Source organism: Bombus bifarius, unplaced genomic scaffold, assembly GCF_011952205.1.
Source record: "Bombus bifarius isolate JDL3187 unplaced genomic scaffold, Bbif_JDL3187 scf7180000008232, whole genome shotgun sequence".
NCBI lineage: Eukaryota > Metazoa > Arthropoda > Insecta > Hymenoptera > Apidae > Bombus > Bombus bifarius.
The window spans coordinates 302,386-329,177 of record NW_022884527.1 but is presented as its reverse complement, the minus strand read 5'-3'; the positions used below and the strand labels follow the sequence as shown (position 1 = coordinate 329,177).

The window sequence follows — 26,792 nt, the reverse complement described above, 5'->3', positions numbered from 1 at the left end:
GATCGCGCTGCTCTTTTTTCGTGTATGCAGGTGGTTTACGACTATTTGAAAAAAAAGTCATTACGAGAGGAAACTGATATGACTAGCGACGAGCTACATTCGGAACCGAGCGCATTGCGAATTGACGATCGTGACCAAACATCACGACACAGTTCACCACAGTACGCGAACGGTGCGATCGCGCTGCGTCGACCTAAAACGATTAAAAAACATTCGAAACTCTTGATCGATTCGAACGCCAACACGCGTATAAAACAACTGTGTAATAAACGGTTGATTAGGGAACGAAATAGCATCGTTACGAGACGTTCGAGAGTTTTATAGCTGCAAAAAGCTGGGATCTTATATCAAATAGCTTTACTTAAGTCTGCCATGAGAGAGGTTAGAAATCGCTAGTTTAGTTTAAGGTCGTTCGACCCGGTCGGTTATTGTCTCGCAGAAGCTAATGTTGCGCGATCGTCCGTATCGTCCATCGTTGGTCGATCGATGTTTCTCGGGAATGCACGCGAGAACGATCGAAGATCACGCGCAAAGATAACGTCGGCCGCGTTCTAGATGACCCCGTGACCGACTCGACGCGTCCAAGCAACGACGAGGAATAGTTGCACGCTCGGTCGCTTTCACTCGTTGGCACTGGCGATGCCTACGACGGAATTCACGACGTCGCGTCGTTCCGGAAAGTCCGCCAAAAACAAGTGCCACGACAAGATCCCGTTTTGAAAACAAATAAACAGGAAGCGAGTATCTTATCGCGCAAGATCCTCGAAAACAATTTCGCTTATTTATCTTTTCCAACTCTATCGTTTTCATCGATAGAACTAATTCTATATTTGTATTTTGTATCTTTTTATATCGATACATCTGTTGAAAATATCTTTAATTTAATCTCTTTTATAAATTAATTTCAAAGAGTGGCTGATCGAAGTGGAGGATAATGGTTTTAATTGTTCTAAAGAGACGATTGGTCAGAATTGAAATATAATTAACACGTTGAATGCCACGCCAGTTTTACAAGGTTTGGCCGCGCAGCCACGATGAATTTTTTATTATACGATACATGTAATGTTGAAGTATTACCTACAAGAGATTCATAAAATTAATTTCAATGAAATAATAAATAAATAAAATTTCAAACGTTCGAAACGTTCCTTAGGGTTATTGTTCATTAAGGTAAAACACGGAAAAAGATGGGTTTTCCCCATGTTCGATAGCCATTGGAGGAGGCGCAAATAATATTAGGTGAGCACCACCTAATGACAAAATCCGCAATTACTTAGTTGCCAACTCAATAGATCTATATTTCATGTATAACTAAAGCTATTTTTGTATGCTTTATACTGCATTAATTTCGTCACATCATTGTAGTAACGATGGTAATAATACAAAATTTATAACTATTGACATTTGTTCAAGTTATGTATTTCTACTAATATCGATGCGCCAGTCATCAGTGACTCTCACGGCGCCACGGCCAAGTTGAGTGCCAGTCACCGGTTACCCCCTGGGCATTCAACGTGTTAAACGTCTAGGAACGAATCGTTTAGAAATAATAGAAATAGAAGATAGTAATCTATTCGTTGAAAGAAACGTTGTTATCTCCGCTGCTCTCTTCTCCTCTTTCAACCATCCTTGCCACGATTCCACAGGTTCCACTTATTCCACGTTCCATTTATTCCACGTTCCATTTATTCCACGTTCCATTTATTCCACGTTCCACTTATTCCACGTTCCAGCGACTTTAACCCTAGAACTACCGATAATTAACATGATAGCTATTTCTATCAAAACCAGTTAAAATAACTGGCCTTTAGAAAATACGTAATAATAGAATATTTTTATATTTATCGATTTATTACTTTCTTACAGAAGTAATTCCATATTATGTAGTACATTTTTGGTATTGTTAATCCATCTGGGACCATAATCCCCAAACGAGGATTGACACATTTATAAAATTGTAGAATCAGTCATTTTTACTGGTGTGGTACTTCTTGTGTTGGCATCTAGCGATTTGGCGATCGATCCGGAATTTTCCTGATAACTAATATCGTCATATGGAATGATACGCAGTAAAAATTTGGAAAACGTGTAGGAAGTTGTACAAAACGAGGAAACTGGTTAATTGGGGTTCGATAAACAGATTGCAGGACCCTTTTACATCTTGACAAGTACCAGTCATTACGACTGGTATTGGTATAAGTAGCTTTGATACAAAATTATTTTCAGTTTGAATGTATAAAAAACGAAATAAAATTCATTATATTATTCTTTTTTATTACCGTTACAAAAGTCATTACATCATTACGGAGAAAAAATATAACATGAAGTAGGAATTATAAAATAAAATTGTAAAACCAGTCAATTCGACTGGTTTGGTAGTTCTAGCGTTAAATATCTGGATAGTCGCGATCGAAACGCGCTTCGTGAGATTTGCCAGATGGCAGCGGTGAGCACGACCATAATAATACCTGAACTAATTACGATCACAAACGCGAATTTCAGATGGAAAGGAATGCGACGCTCTGGTGTGCTACCACGAGAAAGACTCGAGCCTGGTCATCGGTATAGTGATACCCACGCTGGAATCGAGGCACCGGTACAAGTGCACGGCGCTGGAGCTCTCCCAGTTGAATCAGAATTGTAAGTCTCGGGTTTAATTAAACGCGGCACCGAGTCGCTCTCCGAGGGAGAAACTGCTCGTTGATAGCGTTATTAAGTTTCCTGTCGCGTGGTCGACCGAAAGGGTAAAGTAAAGGCTATTCCAAGGTCTCTAGGGATAGCTCGGTTCCTTGGAATCTCGCTAGATCCCTTCTCGCGATCGAGCGCGTAGCTGTTGCGGCCAAAAACCGCCCAACACCCTCGCTGCAAACTCTAAACCCTGGTTTCCTTGGGAAGCGAGGGAGGATCGACCTGGGAACGCCGACTGAATCTCGCGCGCCTTCTGCCACTCGACGAAACAGCGCAACGACGACGACGACGACGACGAGTCTTCGTTTGAACTGAGGTTTGCCACGTTTAGTCAACGAGACTCGGAACAACGTGCACGTTAAGATGCTTTTAATTTTTGCCACGTAACGTCGCTCTGGAGGCCGCTGTACGGCGTCGCGATGATCAGAAATCCAGGGAGAACGATACCGGATGGTATTTTGGCGGAGAAATTGGCGAGAACGAGCGACGAATAGGATCTCGCGAAGGAAGGCAGAAGGGAAAAGGCGAAAGGAAAGCTGGCGAAACGGGGACGATTACCGGGAACAAAGGCGAACAAAAGTTTACGGGGTATAACGCGATCTAGTTTCGCAGCCACGTCGTCCATCCTGGTTCCGCATCTCATGAATATCAACGGCTAGGTGCTCAGCGTTGATAACGGGTGCTCGGTGAAAAATATTCAGACGCTAATTTCCTTCTAATTGGCAGGACGAAATTGGGCCGTGTAGGTGAGCGAGCGGTCGACCGCCCAATTTTATTAATGCAAATTGCCCCGCGCTGCCGGCTCCGATCCACCGATGCAAACTAGCCTATACATAAATTTTGTTCGCCATCGTGGTCGCCGGCTGCCCTGTCTCCTTCTGTCTTTCGCGTGTGTCACGAAATCAATATGCGCGTTTTTCGGACTGAAAGTCGTTCGTATCGCAGTTCGGAAAATCTTGTTCCTCGTGGCGAACGATGCACGCAAGCTCGGCGAATGTAGAACCGGAAGCTGCCGGAGAAAGGGCGATCTATCGGGATCGCGGAACCGTGGTCCGGTGCATGGAAGTTTGCGAATTGAATTAGGAAGTTGGGACCGGCTTCTTTGTCTGACGTCAAGCGTTTCGTTTGTCGGTCTGATTCTAGCAGCCGCGGTTTCGAATTAAGCGTATGCGGTACCGCTTCCTTCGCTGATTCTGCGTTTGCGCTCCGCCAACTTCCGATAACGCGTGCCTGAATCGAGAAACCGTTTCGTTCGCGCATTTCTTCTCTTTGCTCGCTCTCCGTTTCCCACTCGTTCTCGATTCGTCGTTGAAAGCGAACTAACCTCGGAATTTTGGAAAGCAGACGGAAGAACGGTTGGAAGTGGAAGAAAGCTTTGGCCGAAGTTGCACGAGCTCGGATGCAACTCGAATTTTCCGCATCGACGGTTGCGTAGCTCCGATTCAAAAGTACTGGTCAAGCAAAAGAGAGAGAGAGAGAGAGAGTGAGAGAGAACGCGGTGAAAGCTTTCTATGGTCGTGGCATAGTTGGCTCGCGTGCCGACTCGGCGGAATCCAGTTCATCCTTTGACTGATCGTCCATTTTGTTGGTAATTCATCAAACATCGGCGAACAAACGACAGGATGCCGATAAAGCTCGGTGCTCGCGCCTAAACGTCTCTCAACCAACGGTTATCGATGCCGAGGAATTTTCCAATCGCGATCCAGTCGATGACGCCGATTTAACGTTTCGTCGTTGTCGTTCGTCCGTACGTACGTACATCGTCGGCGCTCTAATCTCACGAATTATTTCCACAGACGAAGAAAAAGAAATACAACGATTTTTCTTTCAGGGGGTGTGGAGATCGGGCCGCACGCCGTTTCCAGTCGAAGAGTCATCGTGGTGCTGAGCCCAGAGTCGCTGGGAAACGTTTGGAACGAGACGAACGTGGGGGTTGTCCTGAATCAGCTGTCTTCTCTCACCACTCGAACGATAGTCATCATCACCAAGAATCTATTGAACACGACCGCGATCGCGAAACGATCGAGTCGAGCTTACAACAACATACGCGAATACTCGCTCGATCGTTTGAAGGTCTTGCATTGGAACGACACCGGCAACTTAGGTTCCGGCAGCCACACATTTTGGTACAAGCTGCGGCTCGCAATGCCACCGATTCGACCGATCAGCTCCGACAGCGGCTGCCAATCGGTCGCCATGATCGTTCAGGCGAACGGAAAATGCGGACAGCAGAAGGCTCGATCGCGCGAAAGTCTCGAAGTTCTTGTTTAAAACGGAGGAAAGCGAAACGATCGAACAAAGCAAGCGACGTAATGGATCCTTACGTAGTATATACTTACATATACCTACGTAGTCTCTTCACCCGCGTTTCTCTTCCTTTCGCTTTTGTACGAAAGCGGTGACAAGGCCAAGTTTCCGCGCGCTTGTCCAAGTACCCATGCGTTTCGCGCAGAATCAGACGTTCGAAAACGCTCGTTCGCGTAGCGTAATAAACGCGCACCACGTTGACGCCGTTTCCTCGCCGAATCTCGCAAATAACCGCATCTACGGAACTGTAACTTTCAAAAATGTAGTGGTTTCGACGCTCGGGCAACCGATGCACGACCGTGTGTTGTCATTCTAACTTGTGCTTTTTACGTTGCGACGTACCCCTTGGACGCTCCTCGGCGTATGTCTGCAAGGAGAGTTACAGCGCGAACCGAGTGTCTTTTAATTTTACTTTGGCTGCAGACCGTACTGTGTAGGACGAGCGAAATTCATAAATTTACTTAAACGTTCGCTGGTGGAAAGCGAAACTTGATTTTATCGCGACAAATTGCCACGGACGCGAGTAGGTTCGACCATATCGAAAGATACGCGCGCCATCCTCCATCCTGTTTTATCTTCTGCACGCGGAGCAGACGCGACGACTGATCGCGATCGGCGAAATTCGAGGAAAGAGGAATTCAGGCGAAGCGCGCAGTCTTCCTTTTCGCGCGAGCACGCGGCGCTTCGAGCGAAAAAAGAGAAAAAAGAAAAAAAGAAGTAAGGACGAAACGCGTTGGAGAAGTTACGAGAAAGAATAACAGGACGGAGAAAGAAGCGAGTTCTCTGCTACTCGCGTATATATACGTAATCGCTTATCGCGTACAGTTCTCGTTGTCTCTGTTTGTATATATCGGACAAATCGGTGCTCTATTGTCCTTATTTATTATTTAGCTAAGTCATCGCACTATTTATACAACGTTTAGATTTTAGCGATCTCCCTTGTATCTGTATGGAAATCACGAATTACGTAAAACTCGCGTCTACGTTTTCGGGCACACTTTTCTAAGCGGATTTTACGCGCGGTTTTTAGCGAACAAATCTACGCACGATAAGACTAATAATGAACATAGATATTTTATACTGGTTTGTATATATACATATATATGTAAAAGGAGGAAAAAGATAGGTGCGTGTGTAGGTGCATGCATGCGCGTGCACGGGTATGCGTGTGTACATGTGTATTATATGTGAGATTCTTTTTTTTTTCGCCGTTTTTTCAGAACTATCGTTACGTCGAACGACTACAAGGCACTTAGAAAGATGTATCTGCGAACGTAACGTCAAACGATAATCCTGTAATTCTAATACTAGAGTAACGATTATCTACAACTATACAATATACACACTCTACTATACGATATACATATAGCCTAACCGTTATACCCGCGTAATTGTACTTTAAATGTTACGCACACGCGCAGAACCGCAACGTGAGCTTAATTTTAATATCATAGTAATCTCTTTACTGTCAGTATTACGATACACTAGTGTAGTACTTGTCTCGCGAGAATGTGCCTGAGCGATTGACTCACATCGCGGCCAATTGTTGCGAGCCGAGTATAAGCAGAGTATAGACATTAGGAGGTATACTTGTTTATTTAGCGATATAGAGAACAACAAAACGACGACTATCCTCTAATCGTCTGTCGTCGCGTTTCTTTCCTTTTCATTTTTAGTATATATATACATATATATATATATATATACTAAATACATATGTACATATATATATACATATATATATATATATATACTAAATATATATGTATATATACATGTGTGTGCGTGCGTGCGTGCGTGCTTGTGTGTGTGTGTGTGTGTGTGTGTGTGTGTGTGTCGCATTACGGCGACAAACTCGTGACCGTTCTTACAATTACCTATGAAACAGAACGGCGAAAAATGTGTGTACTGTTGCTTCTCGTCTCCGTTTCATGGCGTATATATCGAATAGAATCGACGATACAAGGCTCTATACGTACCAAATATCAGACGTCCGTTTCTCTTCGTGCTGACGTAATTAAGAAGTAAACGGAAATTGTTGTTCGAAAATTCGATAATAAACAAAGAGTATTTATATTTGCAGAAATCGTGTGTCTCGGATCGTCACTTTTTCTTACTCACATACGAAACATCGTTACGTTTCGCAACCTTGCTGAAACCACTGCCGTCGTTCAGCCGTTAAACAGTAACGACGACGACTTTTTCCTACAGGAAACGCGTTAAGTATTGGAAAATCCTTTAAGGGTAAAACGAAAAAGATAAAGATGTATTATCAAGATAAATGATTCCCTGCATTTATATTTTTCATCTTTAATTAAATTACATAGGCACTTGTACATAAAGTAATTGATTTCACCTAAGAGTACAATATATTTAATTGTACAGCGAATAAAATGATCACGGGGAATATCAAATATGAAACATGAATCTTTTAGAATCTTGTATAGGAAGAACTGCATTCCTGGCACAGTACAAACTGGAAAAGTGTTTATTCGAACTGATAAAAATCCTTCTCTCGTTTGTTTCATCCTATAAATTCGATGTATCACGTAATACAAAACGTTACGATGCAGACGGAGAATGTTAGAAACCCGTAAATATTCTTTCAACGTTTTAATGAAACTGATTTCATATAGCACCCATCGGACAAAACGTTCTATTTACAAAAAATCGAGCAAACACCTACCCTTTTAACGAATGGTTTTTGTATATATTCTCGTAGCATCAACCAGCGATGGCAAGAGAAGAATCGCAACAGCGAGGTAAAGCTTTATATATGTATCGTTTATATAAAAATAGCGTCTATCACGTATTTAAATTTAAGTACGTTCGAGTCTCGTCACGGTTATTCAAGGCAATGCTTATCTGAATGAAAGTATGTCAAGTTCATTTACAAAAATCTATGTAATAATACTGTATCGATGAACACGAAATCCAGTGAGAGATAACTCGTTCAAATGACGTATGCTTCGATAGAGTTAACCAACCCCACCGATCAATAATCGTATAAAGAGAATATAAACTTATAAAACATAGCCCGTGCAATTTGTAAAATTTAAAAAAGTGGCATTTATTTCCGTGTTTCGTTTATGAATTCGCAAATGCGTTACGAAATTATCAGAGTGTGGTCGACGTACGGTTCTCATAGCTTTGGCGAGCGACTTCCTTTAAAGCTTCTGCCATTGCAGGCCCGGTTTCGTTTATCATACTGTTTAGATATCCTTTCCTTTCGATCAAGACGTACGGAGCATCAAACTCCTACGAGGTTAAACAAGTTTGTTAAATCACTCTTCTTATCTCCGACTTACCTTCTACTAATTGTAATTCGATGCATAATAAGTAACTTACCACGGCTCTACCGGCATCCATCACCAAAATTCGATCACTGTCCATCACGGTATTAAGACGATGCGCGATGGTCAGCACCGTACAAGTGGAGAATTTAGAACGAATCGTTTTTTGAATGAGTTCGTCGGTTCGTAGATCAACGTTCGCTGTAGCCTCATCGAGAACCAGGATCGGATTATTTTTGACGATCGCGCGGGCGAGACAAACCAATTGACGCTGACCGACACTCAGATTGGAACCACCCTCGTTAATATGAGAATCCAGTCCCATTTCCTTTAATTCAACTTCCTCTAACGCTTGCCACAGCACATCGTCGGCGTAGTTGTCGAAAGGATCTAGATTTCTTCTCATTGAACCCGAATACAGGAAAGGTTCCTGAGGAATTATACTGATTTTCGAACGCAAATCATGAAGTCCGATCTCGTTGATCTTCACGCCATCGATCTCGATGACACCATCGAGTTCTGCAAGACGGAATAGCGTCGATATTAAGGATGACTTCCCCGCGCCTGTACGTCCGACAATCCCTATTTTTTCTTGCGGATAAATCACAAAGTTGAGATTTTTCAGCACCGGAGGCTCAGCCGCATCGTATTTCATATATACATTCTTAAACTCAATTTTACCCTCTTCGGGCCAACTTTCCTTGGGTTTTTTATCCGGCGTGCTTTCGAGCGGTGGTTCGCTTTCCACGTTGCTAAAAATACAATTCGCATAAGTGAGCAATACTCGTTGCTTAAAGATCATGCTAATAATATTCTATCGAGACGCTCACCTGTATTCCACCACACGTTCCACCGAAGTCATTTGATTTTCCAGTTCGGTACTTTGCCGCATACCCCATTGGAACATTCCGGTTAATCCAATACTTTGCGTTATGGCCAAACCAATGTTACCACCCTGCCCCGTTCCATCATCTTGTACCAAAAAGCTCAAAGTGACCAGCATGATGTAGATAACGCAGAAAAAATCCAGCCAGAATCCAAATGCTCTTGAAGAAGAGATGAATATGTACCATGCTGACGAGTGTAAGTCTTGGTGTTGATCAAATTCCTTCGTAAGAATCTCTTCCGCTCCAAAGGCTCGAACAGTTGGCAGCCCTTGCAGAGTTGCACTGAGATGTCCAAACACCGGTGACCGAGCTACCGTTTTTTATTACAAATTATTTAATCATTACAATTAGTCCACGAATTCGATAGGTTTCCCTTGTGAATATGAAAAACGATACTTTTCGCTTTTGGAAATAAAATGCAGAGGAACTAATCGTGTTAGAAACAAATACTTACTAACTCCTTCGAGCCGTTTGACGCTGCGACTAGTTGCCAAATAAAAGACACGAATATAGTAGAAGATGATTCCGATGACCACGGTGGGTATTAACAGCCAGTAGTTGGCTATTGCAACGACAACTATAATACCAAGAAGGGACAGGCCAATTTGTAAAGAATCAATTAGAGCTATTGGTAATACTTCGTCGATGGCTCCCATATCTTTCGAGAATCTATTAAGAATTCGCCCCGATGGATTTGTATTAAAGAATCTCATTGTTGCTCGACTTATGCATCGGAACATACGATCGTGTAATCTAGTGGAGGCTCTCATACACGTCGAAAAAAATGTAATCGAACGTAATAGAGTAATTATAATAGTGGAAACGATTAAGCCAGTGTACACGTACATGCAGACATTGCGGCTTATCGGTCCTCTCCAATTGGTATCAATAATGACACCTCCCGTCTCATTCACCTTTAAATGAATATATTTACTCGTGACGATTCATCGAAATTATAAAAGACAAAAAGAAGAAGAAGACACCAATGATAATTACATATTTTTCTTCCATATTGACCCATTGAGAGATAAAGAAATCGCTAGCACTGGCTAACGTCTGCGCGAGCACGCAGAGCATAGCAATCGTAGCTACGACGCACCAATTTCCACCAGCTCTAAAGTACGCTGCATACACTTTACCGGAAACTTTGCCCTTTGTACGCGCTTCAGCTATCTACATATAATTTACAAATCCTTCTAGTTTTCGCTCGGTCTTTATTCACTTTGACGAACAAAATATTTACTTACCTCGATCGGATCCTCTTTCTCAGTAGCGCTACTCTTTAACGAACTCAAAGATGTACTACTAGCGTTCCGAGAATTAGACCTGCTAGGAGGGACAGAACCTGGTCGTTCTTCTTCAGCAGAATTTTCTAATAAGCTTCCAAAGTCCATTCCCATCGCAATAAGCTCATCGTATGAACTGAAACGAGTAAAACTTGACTTAAATAAATTTGAAGAAGAATATTTGAAGAAGAAAAATGTGACAAAACTAGATGCCACGGATCGTACCCGTCAGCCTCGATTTCTCCGTCTTTCAAAACGATTATTCTATCGACATTTCGTAAGAACTGTAACTGATGCGTGACGAGAATTCTAGTCTTTCCCCTTAAATATTTCACGATACATTCTTCAAACATATGTTTGCCTACATGAGCATCTACGGCGCTTAGAGGATCGTCTAATAAGTAGATCTCGTTTTCTGCATAAACCGCTCTGGCTAAATTGATCCTATACATGCAAATGTGATCGATTAATTGCAACACAATATCGTCTTTAATAGAATGCATATAAATAGTATTATAATTACTGACCTAGCACGTTGCCCACCCGACAAACTAATTCCTCTTTCACCCACGATCGTTTTGTCGCCGTATGGCAACAATGTGAAGTCTCTTTTTAATTGACAAACCTTAACCACACGTTCGTACCGAAACTGATCCATTTTTTGACCGAACAAAATATTTTGTCTAACGGAACCAGCAAACAGCCACGGTTCTTGACTAGCGTACGCGATTTTCCCGTTTACCTGTAAAACAAAATAGAATGTTTACAATTATTTTATTATAGGAAGAAAATATAATTATCCAAGGAGCAATACGAACCTCTATAGTACCCGACTTTAATGGTAATTCTTTTAACATTACATTAAGTAAACTACTTTTACCAGACCCAACTTGGCCAACAACGGCAATTAATTCACCTGATTTCACGTTGATATTTATATTTTTTAACGTATCTTCGTGATCGTGTGAAAACCATTTGACATTAGCATTCTTTAGCGACATAATATATTCTCCTTGATAATTTGTTGTCTTACGTTTTCCATCATGTACATCTTCTTCTATGATATTTGTATCATTTTTACCCTTGTCATTTTTTGATTCTTTCTGCTTGCAATCCATTGTTTCGTTCTCTGCGTTAATTTCTTCATACATCATAAACTTTTGTAAACGTCTTACAGAAACCAACAATTCAGCTATTTGTGTTATTCCTACGACATCGATTGTTTTGTTAGATTTAATCTATCGCTAATAATAGTTGTCTATTCAAATATACTTACCTTGTGGAAAGTAGACAGTCATATTTAGCCGCAAAATATTATAATACGCTTGTAACATGAACACTTTCTCGGCAGTTATTTTATGACCGTACAATATAAAACTTACTATTGTAATGAAAAGTGACATCCTTGTCGTAAACATAATGAAAGACATAGTAATACCTCTAACTAAAGACATGCCTCGTATAACACTAATTTCTCTCCTGTAACGGTATCAATGACATGTTTACAAATGGGTATACGGAAAAGAAAATTCTTATTATAGAAAAAATACCTTCTTGCCCTTTCGGTTAAATAACTAAATGGTTTCTCCCAGGCATACATTTTGATTGCTTGAATACCACTAATAATTTCATTAGTTAATCGGACTCTTTCATCTGTTCTAAGAGCAGTTTTTAACCTGTACACCGAAGTTTTTTTACCCAAATATCCTATATTTTTAAAGGACAAACAGAAGCTATACAATGCAAGAAATGTTTGTACTATATTTAATACACAACAGTTATTAATTTTCATTACCTTGTAAAGGAATAAACAGTAGAAGTATTATAACTCCGAAAATAGCGGATAATTCAACTTCCTTGTACATAAAATATGTTATGATTATGGTTTCTAGTGGTCCAAGCCATAAGTAATGTAAATATATAAGTGCTACATCAAATCTATTAACATCGTTAGATAGGAGATTCACTGCTTGTCCTACTGTTGTTTCACCCAAAGCAGTTCTCGAAAGCTTCAATGCTTTCCTATAGATCAATGTACAACAAGCTATACGCAGTTTCATTCCCATATGAAGTATCCCTAACATGTACGGATGAGTAATAAATATCAACACTCCTGAACATAATACTACACCACCTGCATATAAGTAGGCATCTTCTTTTGTCATTGAATCATTAGTGTAGTATCTTAAAAGCTTTCCGAGGAATATTGGCTGCATTACTCTGTATGTATAAAACAGAAGAAGAAGAAGTTAGTGTTCATGAAATATCAAGTAACTGATTAATCAACTAAATTCCAAACTACATAAACGGCATCTCTATATTGATATTATTAAATATTAATCTAACTAACTAGCAACTAATCTTGTTTTACTTCCTAAGCAAAAAAAAAAATATTAAGCTATCTAATACCAGATATGAGAAAAGGATTAGTAGGTGCAAGATACAACGGGCTTAGGGACTTAACGGTTTGATCGCTTCGTCAATTTCATGAACTTGCGAATTGGAAGAATTGTATAATCTGGTCATTATAATATGCAGTGGCATAGATTCGACTTTCGTCTGATTGTAGTAACGAATCAAAAGACCGAGAAACAAGGGTTGTGATAATCTGAACAAGTAATCAGATTTAAAAATTCAATGCATTTGATTAGCAGATTTTCTATAATTATAATAAATAATAAATATGAATAAAATTAGACAATGTACCTAAACACTATGTCGGAAATCGCATAAATTATTCCATAGAATATTAATTGAACTCCAAAACATTTCATAAGGACCTTTAGTAAACTAGGCTCCTTCAATTTCTTTCTTCCAGTATTTCCAGTACTTCCTTTTTCCTTGTTCAGTAATTTCTGTTTTCTATATGCTTCATAATCCTTTTGCCATATTTTTGATATCTTTGTACCTAAATAACTGCTGTTATGTTCTTTGAGAGTTTTATATAAGTCGGTTACTTCCAAATCTCTATGATAACCAGCCCAAAAAGTAGGTAATGTAAATCTACCAACAAAGATAAAGTTTTTATTGTGGCAAATAATGTTTTAATTTGACATAATTTCAATGATAAAGAGTAAGCAATGCATCAGCATTTTTACTTCGCATTATCTTTAAATCAATGACTGAGCCAAATGTTACAAGGCAATAGAATTATCTGTTTTCAAATGACTAATGTCAATAGTACCTGATTAAAGATAATAGGAAAAGTTCTTTCAAAAATTTCTGTCTAAAAATACTGGTAGATAATGGCGAACATTGACAACTTCTTTTTATCTCATTTATTGACTTAACAATAGAATTCAAGATAATTCTTATGCCATTTTTTACAAGACTTCCTTATACCTGATTCATAGGTATCTTTATTGAAACATTGCTTACTTATCACCATGAACTTGTGTTTTTATTAGTAGCCAATAACAGGAAAGAAATGAACAAGTCATTGTATTCTTCAAACTTACGCAAATGTTATATTACTAAGAGGATTTGCTCCTTCTCTAGGATTCTTTCTTCTTTCTGCTTTTACTTTTCCATCCATGATGGTTTTTGATTAATTAGCTTTTCCTGTAAAATTTTGGTGTGGACAGGAAAAATTACAATTTTTTGTTAAATTAATGTATATTTACAAACAATAAAATTAATGTACTATGCTATTATAACTTTATTATTTCACTACAAATATATACAAATGAAAGATAAATAAATAAGTAGAGTAGGCATATACTATGTAAGTACTTGTTCTGATAAGTGATGTACAAAATGATAAGTTAACAAACTAAATCTAACAATACAAAATATATCTTTAAGTATCGGTAGGGTTTTATCAGATTTCTAATTGGCATTAGTACATATTAATAGATATTATTCTCGATTTGACACATGTTCTATTTTTAACATAAGTACAGGAAATTGATATTTACTCCTATATGTAAAAACGTTTAACAGTTCTATTTAGTAGCAACAATACAAAACGATTATACCAACTAAATACGAAATGTTAAAGCAGAACATTTAATGATTGTACACTTAAATGTTCTTAATACTTTTACAAAATGCTTTGGTTTAATCTCCTTATATAATATGGGATTGCTTGCTTAAAATAATGCTTCAAAGAACATTGATTATATATCAAATGGTTATATATCAAATTGGACTTTACTCGCCCGACTTAATCTACACGTGCTCACTTCTTGTAAAACTATACGAAGAAGTCTGATTGGCGAGGCGTTGACAAATCGAATTTAACATATGTAATAGAAACTAGAATTTACAAATTTTCGGCAGTGTGCGCTAAAGTTTATTAACGTCTTTAATAACATTAAATGATTCATCGATTGTTAGAATCACGTCTGATAAATGAACTGTCATATCATCATCACGCTTTTTCAAGATAACCCAAAACGATAGGTTTGATGCATGTTGCTGGTAGATAGAAGCGAGAAATATTATAAAATGTAAATGATGGAAAGCACAAATAAATGTTTAGTCAGTGTTTCGCGCGACTTACGATCAAAGAAGATAGACGTGTCTATTTTACAGCATGCGAATGTTCCATTACTTTTCACTTGCACAACAATTCGTTGGATGACTAGCAACATCCACTTAAGTAGGAGGACGTTACTTGACTGTGCTTTACTCGCCTGCGCTCGCATGAGTTATTGGTTAACCTTAAACTAATACGTGATATCGCCCCGTAGTTATCTTTGCGTATATCTACACATTTCTATCTTTCTTTTTCTATATCCATATTACTTCGCAATGACGATCAGGACGGCATCTCTTGACAGACTAATGAAAAGAGGGATCTGCTTATCAACACAGCACATCTTTGATGTAAGAACTGAATAAACACATTTTCATCAAGATAATTGACCAGCAGGTCGATAACTATATCAAATTAACCAAATAACATTAAATGAACGATAATAAAAAAGCTAGTTTCAATTCCTATTCGAAATTTTCATTACACTGAATGAAACCCGCAGTCGTCTAACAGAAGAATTCTAATTTAAGAATTAACTTACAAATTTTATTTAATTAAATGACTATTTAATTACCCAATGTTCTTGTTATCGATAAATTAAATGACAAGAAAGAGATTTCACCGATACATTATCTTTTAAAATGTTCATTGACGCGAACAAAAGGCAAAACTAAAATTTCTCAATGAAATAATTTCGGGTTTTCTGGTAAAACAATGGTCGACTAGAGTTAAGTTTTATTTCATGGAATTTATCGAACTGTCGGTAACACTTTTGTACAATATATCATCGCACGTATTGAAAGTAAAAGAAAATTCAATAGAAATGTATTACAAGTATAGTTTAAGTTTAAATACTTAACGCATACATATAGAAAGGACATTTATCGATTGGCAGGTTGTAGCTTCGTGTCTTACTTATTGTTAGTTCAAAATTTGGTCTTATACTATCAACTCGGATTTTTCGCAATTCATAGTTCTTCGTCTCTTCATCATTGTTACTAATCCTCGAAAAGTTCAACAATTTTGTTCAGATAATGTGTCATCTATTTTATGTGGTTAAAAAGAATAACTAAGGAAATTGTACAAATACGAAGAACTAGTATCAGAGAGCTGGACATAACATAGCATTTTTATCATTTACTTTCTCCCTTTGTAGGCCGTACTTGAGACTAGGAAATTTATACACAATGCATTGACGACATTTGGCACTTTTTGTAAAAAGCATAAAATTATGTTAAATTTAAATTTTTGATTATAATGAATATATTTGAGGTTAAAAAAGGCATAAATACTTTTGAAAACTTGAACGTAAAAATAATAGAAAATATTTTTTTCATTAAATATCAATAAACGCAGTATTCAACATGACTATACATACATACATATGTATTTGCTCGTGCATACAATATAAGTATGTATATAAGATTGGATATAAGTATATATTTTGTGTGTGTGCTGTGTGTATTATATATATACACACACACACACACAACATATACATACAATATAGCTTATACCGACATTACGTTCTCAAGCGATGAAACGAAGAGTCCGTTTAAAAGACGCATGTGATGAGAATTACATTGTATACGTAGTATGTATCATCAAGGCGTCAATTAAGCATCTGAATTGATAACACATCTTCTATTGAACTTTACGAATCTCATTTCCAAAAACTTACGTATCTGATTTATGATTGTATAACATTCATTAGCTTCAACAACTATGCGATAATAATAACACGTATGTATGTATATCGAAATTTTGATATCGCGTACGACGATCAGAGTCGTTGTTTAGCGTTAGGTAGTAGAAACAGGACAAACGACGGAAATTCGTGATATCGGTTTTCGATTAAATTCATAGATTAACGATAATCATAATCATAAACGAGAATCATAATCCGAGATCGCACGGTTATTTATTTTGTGTAGGAATATTTGTGTACGCAATCGTGATTTTATACTTTGCTCTTCCGTCCGAATTTCTTGTCCTTGTAAACTTGTTACAGTTTAATTTCACGACTTAACGCATTTCCATGATCGCAAGAACATTGGTAAGTACTTAGGTGCCTCTGAATAATTCTACCCTTCCTCCGTCCGATATTCGAAATCTTTCGATGGGGGCGTCTTCGCTGTTTCGAACCGATCGCAAATCGATCTCGCAAATTCCGAATGAAACTCATAGAAACGAGGCCTTCAGATTCCAGGAAACCGATACTAGAAATTCGCAGGCGAATACACGATGCGTTCGATCGAATTTCTGCAACCTAATATTCCCATAGTATAACTTATCGCAAGGTTATCCTGTGCGAATACGAGCAGGGACAACATCCGTTTTAATCCTTCTGTACGTTCGCGAATCGACATACGTTGGAAGCAAGTTTTCGTATCGGTTTCCTTGAACGCGAAGCCTCGCAAAAGTAATTTCTTCCGCATTTTCTACCTACTACATTTTTCGCCATCGCTTCCGTTTTTTATTAGATCACACATGTTACGGGATACTCTCATATTGATGAAAGATCGAAGTCTCACGTAACACCTTATACATATCAGCGTACATCTAGAAAAAAAAATCGCTCCGACATACGTCTTTTTCTTTGTTTTAAGGGCCAGACGAACTAACATCTGCTTCTCGTCTTCCTGTTTCTCACTTTGTTCGTTTTTTGTCGATCGAACATAGAATCGAATCGATCGTAGGTACCTCTGTTTGACAACTAGACGCTATGACCAGATTTCAAGTGTTTTCCGATTGGTTTAAATTACTGTTGAGTAACTCGGTATTTGCATTGTTTGCGTTTAGCCTCTGCTCTTCCTTCAGCTTCTTCTTCTTCCGCTTGTTTCTCTTGTGCACCCAAAACAAGCTAATGAACAGACAGAGGAGGAAGCCAGAGATGCAACAGGCGATCAATATCCACATGTTCCTGGCCTTTTTCGTCTCCGCTTTCAATCGCGGTATTTCCGAGCACTGCTCGTACAGTTCCGTGGTTCTATTGCTGAACTCCGGTTCCGTGCATCCCCTTTCGTGCTCTTCGGTGCAGTTGTAGACTGGTCGCGAATGAATTCCGCGGATGCGCAGCCACGCGTTCAACGTCTGGCACTCGCAGCTATTCGCGTCGAATTTGATCGGATTTTTAGATAAGTCAAGGATCTGTAAAGAACAGAAGGAAGCCAGATCCTCCGGAGAAACAGAGGCAATGCTGTTGCCCGAAACGTTCAGGTGCAACAGCGTGGGAAGCGGACCAAGCTGTGGTATCTTGTTAAGCCTGTTCTTCGCTAGCTGCAAGAAGATCAACGGAGACTTCACTTCCATGTTTTTGAATAGGTCGTCGCTCAGTCTATTTTTGGCTAGATAAATCTTTTGGAGATACGGTAACTGGAAGAGACTCTTGGGAAGGGAATCGCAGCCGTTTGTCGACAGATCGATCACCCTCAGGTATCGTAGATTATCGAATGCTCCCTCCTGGATCTCCTGGATGAAATTGTCGCTCAGATAAACATAGGCGAGATTCGTGTACGCCGCCAGACTGTCGTTCGTCAACACTCGCACTCTGTTCACAGACGCGTCCAGCACCTATAGCAAGAATTCGATTCGTTTAATGCTGCAATCGGAAGAACATAATAGTTTGGCAGATAGTGACCTTTCTCCGTCTATGATAACTTACTTTGCCGTTAGTCATCTAGCTTTGTCACATTGATGGTGAAGATGAAGGAAACGCAAATACGGCATCATCGATCGAGCGTCATCGTCTCACGTAATCGCAGAAGAAACACCATACTTTCGTTTTCTCCGCTTTTACCATCAACTTAGTTAGATGTAACTTTCGAAATAGCTTGTTACACACGGACTATCGCTAATCACTATCTTCCGGATTATGTGAAAACTCCATGCTTTGACTCGTCTTACCTGAATTTCCGTCTTCAAATGCGGAGGAATCCATTCGAGGCCTAAATTCTTGCAATGAACTTGGATCATCGCATACCCCCTGCTGTACTTGCAAATCCTCGAAGGGATGTCCTGATCCATGACTAGTGTTGGCCCGGAAAATCCAAGGACCATCGTGTCCCGCATGGTCGCTACGACGAAGCCCAGCATTAGGAGCCCGTTCATCAGAACTGCACTCATGCCTGTAACAGAGAGGCGAGATTTTCTCGTTGAAGCTTCAAGTTTGCTTTCGCGTCCATGCTTCGAGACGTTGGCGACGTTTCGGAAGAGACGCGAATTCTCGAAAATATCGGGGATAACGTCACGGCAGTTTTCGCCCGCGTGAAACTAGCCAGCGTTCCAACGCTTCTCGTTTCGTAACAAGCGAAACTCAGACCGTTCCGCTTGCTCGAAAGGCCAATGAGATACGTACATTCGCGTTACGTTTGAAAACTTATCGCGAAGTAACGTGCGAAAATTCGCCGGCTGCGAATGGCAGGGAAAAAGTATGCGTTGTTATGTAGCGGACTTCGATCCATTATTCTCCGGTGACCGCTCTCGCAAACAATGCGCAAACAATGACGGGAGAATTTCTGAGAAGTATCTTCGATACGGCATTTCACATAGCTGCAACTATAGCTATGGATGCTTTCGCCTCTGTAGAAAACTTTGCTGATCGATGACTGGCTTATAAAATTCATCTGATCGACCGCAACCATGAAACCGCGAACGAGACCCATTTCCCGCGCTAGATTTTCCAGGCTTTTCAAAGTCGAGTCGGTTATCGTTCTTTCGAACAGAGTTTGGTCACGTCTTGTTCGATGCACGCCACGAAATTGCAATCGCGACGCTTTATCGCACCAGTTCCTTATCACGGAAATTGATCGATCAACGGTTTTCAGGATGCCATGGAGGACGAATTCGCGGAAGATGGTTATCGTCGAGTTGCAAGAATTTCTCTCCGTTCAGGCACGTGCCGAAGAAGTCAGTTTATGTACCATGGAAGCAATTCGCGTGGCTGGAGCAGCTAGCGAGCGTTTGACTTGTGTTTATTGTACCAAGCTTTGATGAACTGCAGAACCAGTCCCGGTAATGTAAGCCAACTAACTATATTCTCTGGCCGATAGACAGAACGGAGAGCACGCTCGACGGATACATTTTATGCATCGTTCGCGAAATTCAAAGCCGACTCTCTCGATGCGTTGCGCAAACACCGCGGTACCTGTTTCGCCGTTTCAACTGGGGTTTCCATCTGTTCGACGAATATGCGAATAACTCGACCGATGCAGATCGTTAAAGTTTTAAAATCGTTCAACCCGCCACAACCGCGTCAAGAACCCATAAATTTTTCAACGAGCCTCCGGCTGCAACGAATTCAGGGCTGTTGCGCGCGTCAATTAAAAGCTACCGAGTCGTTGCGTTGCTTAAGCGATTGTTGTTTCGAAGGAAACGCGCGGAGAGTCGCGAAGGATCAGATAAATACTAGGAATGTACGACACGCGGAAAGGATTCGAAATAACGTGGTAACCGAACAGAATCCCAAAATAGATCGTATTATCGCAAAGATGCCTGCGTTACGCTGCTCGCGGCAACAGGTCTGTGAAACGTATGGAAAAGGCTGAGAGCTCCTCATCGTGGTTATTCGTGGCGCGCCCAAACCATCAAACTTTAAACGTAAACTCGACTAACCGATGGACCGTGATCGACGTTGCTGAAAACGGGAGGATCGCCGGGAGGATGAAGGAACAGGAACGAGCGCGTTAACTAGAGAAGACCAAGATGCTTTGTAGAGACGAGAGAGACGAGAGATAAAACGCGACTAACTGCAAGATAGGTGGGCCAAACTCGTGGAAATAAATTAGCGAGTTCTCGTGTATCAGGCGATTCAATTAGTAAGTAAGTTTGGTGAGACCTGTATTGTTACTGCTCCTATTATCCAAATACGTACTCAACTATCCGAACATTCTGTTATCTGAACGCTTTTTCTTCCGGAACAACGTTCACCATTCCGTGTCCTGTAGAAACAGAAACGTTCTACCATCGTTCTAACAGGTACGTACACAGAATGAGATACGAATCTGTTAGAATACGCGAGACATCTGCCGCTCAACTCGATAAATATCGTCTATAACATCGTACACAGTGTTACTGGGAACATAAACTAGAGCGAAACGAATTCGACGCTCGTTTCACGTTTCAAACTCGAGAAATGATTGCTACTTTATTCTCGTGTCTTGGTTCGGAAAATAGTCGTATACCTGCTCCCTCGTATACGATAAACCAATGAAGCGATGATGCGTGTATTTCGTAGGCTATCGATGCAACCGGTCGGATTCGATGCGACAACGCCAGCCTCGGCGCTTTCTCTGTGCTTTGTGCTTTTCAATTTTTCACCCTTGTCACGAACTTTGGAATTCAGCTTGAAACGCGTGCGTTTTACGAGAACAGCAGCACGCGATCGTTCGTAATAATTGAAGTCGCAGGAAAAAATGTAGCCGGCGACCCGAAAAAAATCTACGAGTTTTCAGTTTTTTCAACCTTTCCCGTTTTTCCCGAGCGAGGCCGCGCTGTCCCGCTAGAACAGCCGTAATCGGATGCTCGGTTCGTTCGTTCATACAGCCATCAACGTCGAAATTGTAGGAAAAAATTCGTCATTCGCGATACGAAAGACACGGAGCTGGTAGGTCGCGATGCTCTTTCAAACAATTTATGTTTACCGATTTTCGAGCGATCACGCGCCATATCGTGCAAAATGATCGTCGTTTTCTTTAAAATGAAACGTATGTACGTATCGTTTACGTCGATGACTACCGATCGTGACTTTACAAGTATTTGTTCGTGAATTTTACGATAACCGAGTCGTCAAGTTGTAGCATAAAAACGGTAAAAGTTGACAGAATCGTTACTTCCGTGCTTGATACGATCCTAGCCGGAGGTCACCGGTTCGTAAACCGTTTCATCCACGAATTCGCATTTCCCTTGTGACTTGTTCTCCCTCTCGATTCGGCCCTGCCCGTAAACATACTTTACGAGCTTGTCCGACGAACACCCCACATTTGTCTCCCTTTTTCGTTTCACCTCTGTGTTTTTCTCAGCGAATTTGTAGTTTTTCCAGCGTCGTCGATCGCTCTTTCTCTAGATCCCTGTTAAAAGCGGAATAAAATCGAAGAAACAACGAACGTTGGTTCGTCGGTTAATATTCGTGACTGGATTCACGGGAGTTAAAGACGAGCTTCGTTTCAACAAAATGCATCGAACAGAAATGTTTTCTTTCTTCTACCAGAGTTTTACATGTTTTCGCATCGCGAGATTCGATCCCCACCGATCCGAAGTAAGCCTGCCCATGCTGACATTCGCGTAATATCGCAACGAGACAAACTTTTTAGGAAGCGACATCGGTTCGAATGATATCGCTTGGAAAATATCAGGGTGCCGTGTGGCATTACGCCTGGCCGACGAAAACCGTAGTCATCCGTGATACTTGGAACGCAAAAAGGTGAAAGAAGAGAAATCTTAGAAAGTGGTGATAACCCTCTATGACAACGCGTCGACTCGATCGCTTTCTAGGGGAGACGTCTATCATTTATCGACGCTAAACGTTATATCGCATTCGGTGAACTTTGCTCGTTAAACAGCCGAGTTTGCTCGATACAAGATTGCTTATAATAGTTTCTTTCCCCGCTGTCTTATCTTTCAACCGGTTGGGTAGAATGTAGCAACTTTTGCTTGCCTATATTTGCTCGATAACAACGATCCCCGGAAAAAATTTTCGGGAACAATATATATTAAACAGAACTCGCGGCGATAAGAATCGAAGGAACTTTTATAAAAGTGTTATGTACAAGTTATCGCAGATTATTGTATGCTCGGCGGTTGTGATTCGTCACTTCGAGATAAAATTATATAATAATAGCAGGCGAATACGTGGATAACGTTATCGCGATAACGTGTTTGTCTCAGATTTCGACACAATTCCAAGTTATTGCCTGATTTTGAGTTTTACGCGAGTCATCCATTACTTATTAACGTTTATTACGTGCAAGTCATCGATCCACCGCCTTTGATGTAATTCCTCATGATGTATTTACAAAACGCAAGTCTAAAGTCGACAGGCGAGCTCATTGAACTTCTCGTAATCGATGTTTGTTTCCGACGTTAATCGTTCCTCATTTCTTTACTGCGCGTTCTCTGTCAAATCGATCGAAGTAAACGACTTAAAGCGGCAATACGAGACACGATCGCTATAGTGAAAATCTGGAATGAAATTGGTTGTAAAACAAGCATACGCCCGATATATCGTATCAACGTTAATTTCCAGCTTCGTAGGAAATCGTCATCTATCGAGCGGCGTTCTGAAAGACCTTAAAACCTAAAAGAGCTCGAGGCTTAGAGTTATCAAGGATTACAGGTATAATCGAATAAAATATTAAGGCGGATGCATCTTCGGTCGAATGAAATTAAATCTCCGACTTCGTAATATGCTTTTTCTTCGAATTCATCGCGCATTCAATACCAAAGCACGCTGATGAAAGAATTCTTATTTCCTTCTAAACGAAAATCAGGACAGACAATTGCAAATACAACTACGACAACTGCGTGATGATAAATTTTTCTTTTAAGGTATCAATCTGTTGCGCGTTCAGCTGCTTCTATTTTACGAATAAAGGCTGGTCGGGCGTTGCTTGATATTCATTTCCAACGCGTGCACAAACTTCTCTCGAATTATCAACGACTGTTAGATAAACGAAACGTTTCCACAAAAAAAAAAAGTTACCCGAAGGGGCGCGGTTTAACGAATGGAACGCGGTCGCCGCAATTCTCGCGCTATTTGAAATTTCAATTTCAAATAGTCTGAAATCACGAGCGTTTTTCCGTGAATTCGCGAAATATGCGACAACGGTTGTGAAAGTTGCGTTGGAAATCAGCGAGCGAAATCGGCGAGAAGATTAAACGCGAGTGCAATTTTAGCGAGTGGCAAAGTGCAACGTAGTTGCATCTGGAAATAAAACGGTCAGGAGGAGAGAAAACTGCCGAAAATAACGGCGCAACGAGGCGTCCCGCGATGGAAACAAAAACATCTGAAGGAGACGAGAAGCGGACGGCTGAAAAGACGCCCTTTGTCGCGAGCAAGCAATTTTCCCGGAAATAGCGGTCCATCGGGCGCGCCAGAGATTCGTTTTCGAGAACCTCACGGGATCGCGTAGAAAGAGAAGAGAATTTAACGATGCCGATGAATTTCACAGGTTATTTGTTTAATAGCCTAGGAAATCAAAAGACCAGGCGAATTCAACTTCGAATAATCAAATAATTACAATTTGCAAACTGCGCGTTGTTTCGATGTAAATTCCAACGAATCTGCGTGAAAGGTAGAGAAACTGATGGAATTTTGCCGGTGAAAATCGATCCTTGAAAGAACGAAAATTAAATGAGGAACGCATCCGTAACGCGCGCGGAGATTATTAACTGTCTGGCGGCGTAATAAAATAACAAGGATAAGATTTATCCTGAAAGATCTAGAATGTAATTATTTCATTATCGTAAAGTTTCTTGCGTTTCTAATATCGCACGTAAAACAATAATATGTACTTTCAACTTTTCATAGGAAGTAAATATTCTGACTAAATATAAAAATATTATGATACTATGTTTGACAGTTTGACGAACCTCTCTCTTCCGAGTTACACTGTGCAAGGGTTAACCGGCAGCGTTGATCACGCGTGTTTCGTTAATATGTCATTTTCCGACCGGTCGTTTGTGCAATCTCTCGAAATTAGATTTACCGTGGCACTCGTGTCGCTTGGTTTTCAAAGGGAAACCACTTGTACAATCGCGTGTAACAACATTCTATCGAGCGTAAAATAGTTTTTATTCCAGTAACGTTCCGTGTAAATTTGTCATGATGATGTAACAGTATCGTGGATTGTCGAGCATACAAAGTCATTTCGCGAAAGTCATCTCGTTTGGAAAATCCGTGCAATTTCTGCAGGGGCAACCGTTCGATTGCGACCGGTTTTGTCCGTGTAAATGACAAAAGGCGAACTCGGCCTGGCCACGCTTTTAACCTTGAAACCGTAACAAGAGACTCGCGATTGGCTCTCGAGTTTGGTCCAGACTAGCCTTCGAGATTCCTTTCTCTCTGAACTAGAAGAAAAAGAGAAAAGAGGGCCGAGAAAAAGAGAAGAAATGAAAGTGGAAGGTCGGCAGAGGCGAAAGGCAAACCATCACGGATGGAAAGGGAGGCCAGCTAGTACGGAGAATTGGTATTTCGTCAAAAATTCAGTTGCCGGTGACCCGTTCCCTTTCCTCTCTCCTTTCGTTCCGTGCAAACATTGGGAACAGATATTTTCCGAGCAAACAGTCGTAGTTCTGTCGTAACTCCCATTAACCGGTTGGTTCTTCCGTAGCTGCAGTTTCTAGAGAAAATAAATTAAACGAGAGCGAGCCGAGTGTCACGCTAGCACTCGATATTCGTCGGAACATAGCGCCATCAACGATCGCGTCTCTTCCACGCTAAAGTTTTTCCAATCTTCCCTCGAGAGAGAACCTCCAAATTCTCGCGATCTTCGAGCCACATAACAGAAATATTTGCACCGGTAGCTATCACGTTTGTTTTCCTCGTTTATTGCGTGTCCTGGATCGCGTCACGTTTCCTGACCCCTTGTCGAACGCGTTCGTGGTCCTCGAAAGACACTCGGAATGCTCGCGCGTTTCAGCTCGTTTCTTATCTTGGTAACGTGTCGAAGAAAGGGAATCGAAATCAGGAGAATAAATGCCAGAGGCTTTACGCGGAGAACATGAGACGAACGAATGATTACGCGGCGACTAGACCAAAAGAAAACCAGAGACAGAGAGAAAGGAAGGCGGGGGAAGGGCAAGTGCTAGCTGTTTATCGGGTCGAGGTCAGATATAGTACAACTTATGGGATTTTTCTCTGCGTCGATAATTAAAAAAAGACCAATCTTCTTACTAAAATCTTCGTGCAGGACCGACCGCAATGATCGAAATAAGCAAAGTTTTTCTCCGTTCAAACGAAGGATGAAACCGTCAGCTTGTTCGAGAGTTCGCCTTTTGCCCTGCTCCCTTCTCCATTATTCCGACCGAGAAAGGAGTTTCGTGAACAAGTAAACTCTCTAATAAAGAATCAAACTTCCGGATGTGTTCTTTGGAGATAGTAAGGGCGAGTGAGAGTTATTTCGAGGTATCGATTAAATCATTTTTCCCCCCCGAGCCAACTTTTGATACGAGTCGACGGAGGCGATATTTAACAAGCGCCTAAAACCCATTTCTTTCACACGAGCCCTACTCTAATATTAATTATTCTCTTTCTTTTTCTTACCACATTATTCGTTAGGTTCGCAATTACAATTTCTTTCTTCGTCGAATGAGAGACTCTGCATAATACTGGCGCAATTTCGTCACGTACGATGAACCTAAGAAAGCGTGGCAGAGAATTTTTCACCGCTAATGCAGGATAGATATCGATCACGGAGGTACGTACTTGCAACCAGAAACGTGCACGGTAGTCCATAGATCGAAGGATGAATTTGATCACGCGTCAGGTACTCTGTCAACAGTTGGTATATACCATAGAGTGGATTTTCGGATTGCCGCCACTCGTATAAATCGAAGGTATAGGAATTAATTAAAAGTGCCCGTTGAAAATACTGAAGCGAATCAGGTTAATAAGATACACAAGCAAATAACGCCGCTACAATCCTTCGTGATTTCGGATTTCGACGCACGATGCGTATTTTGCTCGGTTCGTACCGAGAATCTGCATTAGCACCTCGGTGAACTGCGAAGGCTAGCTTATTGTGAGACACAGATCGAAAAAGGCCACGAAATAAAGAAACCGTCGCTCGAGAAACGTTAATCTGAACCGCCCATGCGGCAAACTTGTGAAAATTCTAAAAACTTTAATGCCAAA

At 40.6% G+C, this 26,792-nt stretch overlaps 3 protein-coding genes across 6 annotated transcripts in view; 1 reads left to right on the top strand and 2 right to left on the bottom strand.

Annotated features, from left to right (window-relative positions):
* The window catches only part of LOC117211345 (single Ig IL-1-related receptor-like), a 133,319-nt gene extending 127,607 nt beyond the window's left edge, over positions 1–5,712 (top strand). The window contains exons 6-7 of the mRNA XM_033455107.1: positions 2,503–2,640; positions 4,520–5,712. Of these exons, the coding sequence (XP_033310998.1) occupies positions 2,503–2,640; positions 4,520–4,959 (578 nt within the window). The 3' untranslated portion in view covers positions 4,960–5,712. The remainder of the gene's footprint in view (positions 1–2,502; positions 2,641–4,519) is intronic.
* A 1,550-nt stretch (positions 5,713–7,262) lies between these two features.
* LOC117211343 (probable multidrug resistance-associated protein lethal(2)03659) lies at positions 7,263–15,401 on the bottom strand. 2 transcript variants are annotated; one of them, XM_033455103.1, is made up of 16 exons: positions 14,966–15,401; positions 13,920–14,022; positions 13,168–13,464; positions 12,926–13,069; positions 12,257–12,681; positions 12,012–12,168; positions 11,738–11,940; positions 11,280–11,668; positions 10,989–11,203; positions 10,687–10,905; positions 10,423–10,597; positions 10,172–10,348; positions 9,630–10,089; positions 9,119–9,485; positions 8,344–9,040; positions 7,263–8,253 (listed from the first exon to the last, which is right to left on the bottom strand). In XM_033455103.1, exons 2-16 carry the CDS (start codon positions 13,994–13,996, stop codon positions 8,113–8,115), a joined length of 4,143 nt encoding a protein of 1,380 aa, XP_033310994.1. In that variant the 5' UTR covers positions 13,997–14,022; positions 14,966–15,401; the 3' UTR covers positions 7,263–8,112. The 2 variants fall into 2 exon arrangements, with proteins under 2 accessions (XP_033310994.1, XP_033310995.1); XM_033455104.1 differs by lacking the exon at positions 12,926–13,069 and having other exon boundaries at positions 13,920–14,020; positions 14,965–15,399.
* A 1,677-nt stretch (positions 15,402–17,078) lies between these two features.
* Positions 17,079–26,792, bottom strand: part of LOC117211346 (slit homolog 3 protein) — a 32,555-nt gene continuing 22,841 nt past the window's right edge. For 2 of the 3 annotated variants that reach the window (XM_033455108.1, XM_033455110.1), the window contains exons 2-3: positions 18,848–19,068; positions 17,079–18,514 (exon numbers count right to left, since the gene is read on the bottom strand). In XM_033455108.1, coding sequence (XP_033310999.1) covers positions 17,678–18,514; positions 18,848–19,068 — 1,058 coding nt within the window. In that variant the 3' untranslated portion in view covers positions 17,079–17,677. Of the gene's footprint in view, positions 18,515–18,847; positions 19,069–19,863; positions 20,189–26,792 lie in introns of those variants that run through there. The other variant, XM_033455109.1, reaches the window with a different exon arrangement.

What these genes read in the sequence shown, in the direction of transcription:
- LOC117211343 (XM_033455103.1), bottom strand. Translation starts at nt 13,996, where the DNA reads ATGGATGGAAAAGTAAAAGCAGAAAGAAGAAAGAATCCTAGAGAAGGA. An exon ending in ATTTCCGACATAGTGTTTAG is followed by an intron (nt 13,070 to 13,167) that starts GTACATTGTCTA and finishes TTACTTGTTCAG; the next exon opens with ATTATCACAACCCTTGTTTC. An exon ending in GAACGTGTGGTGGAATACAG is followed by an intron (nt 9,041 to 9,118) that starts GTGAGCGTCTCG and finishes TTGTATTTTTAG; the next exon opens with CAACGTGGAAAGCGAACCAC.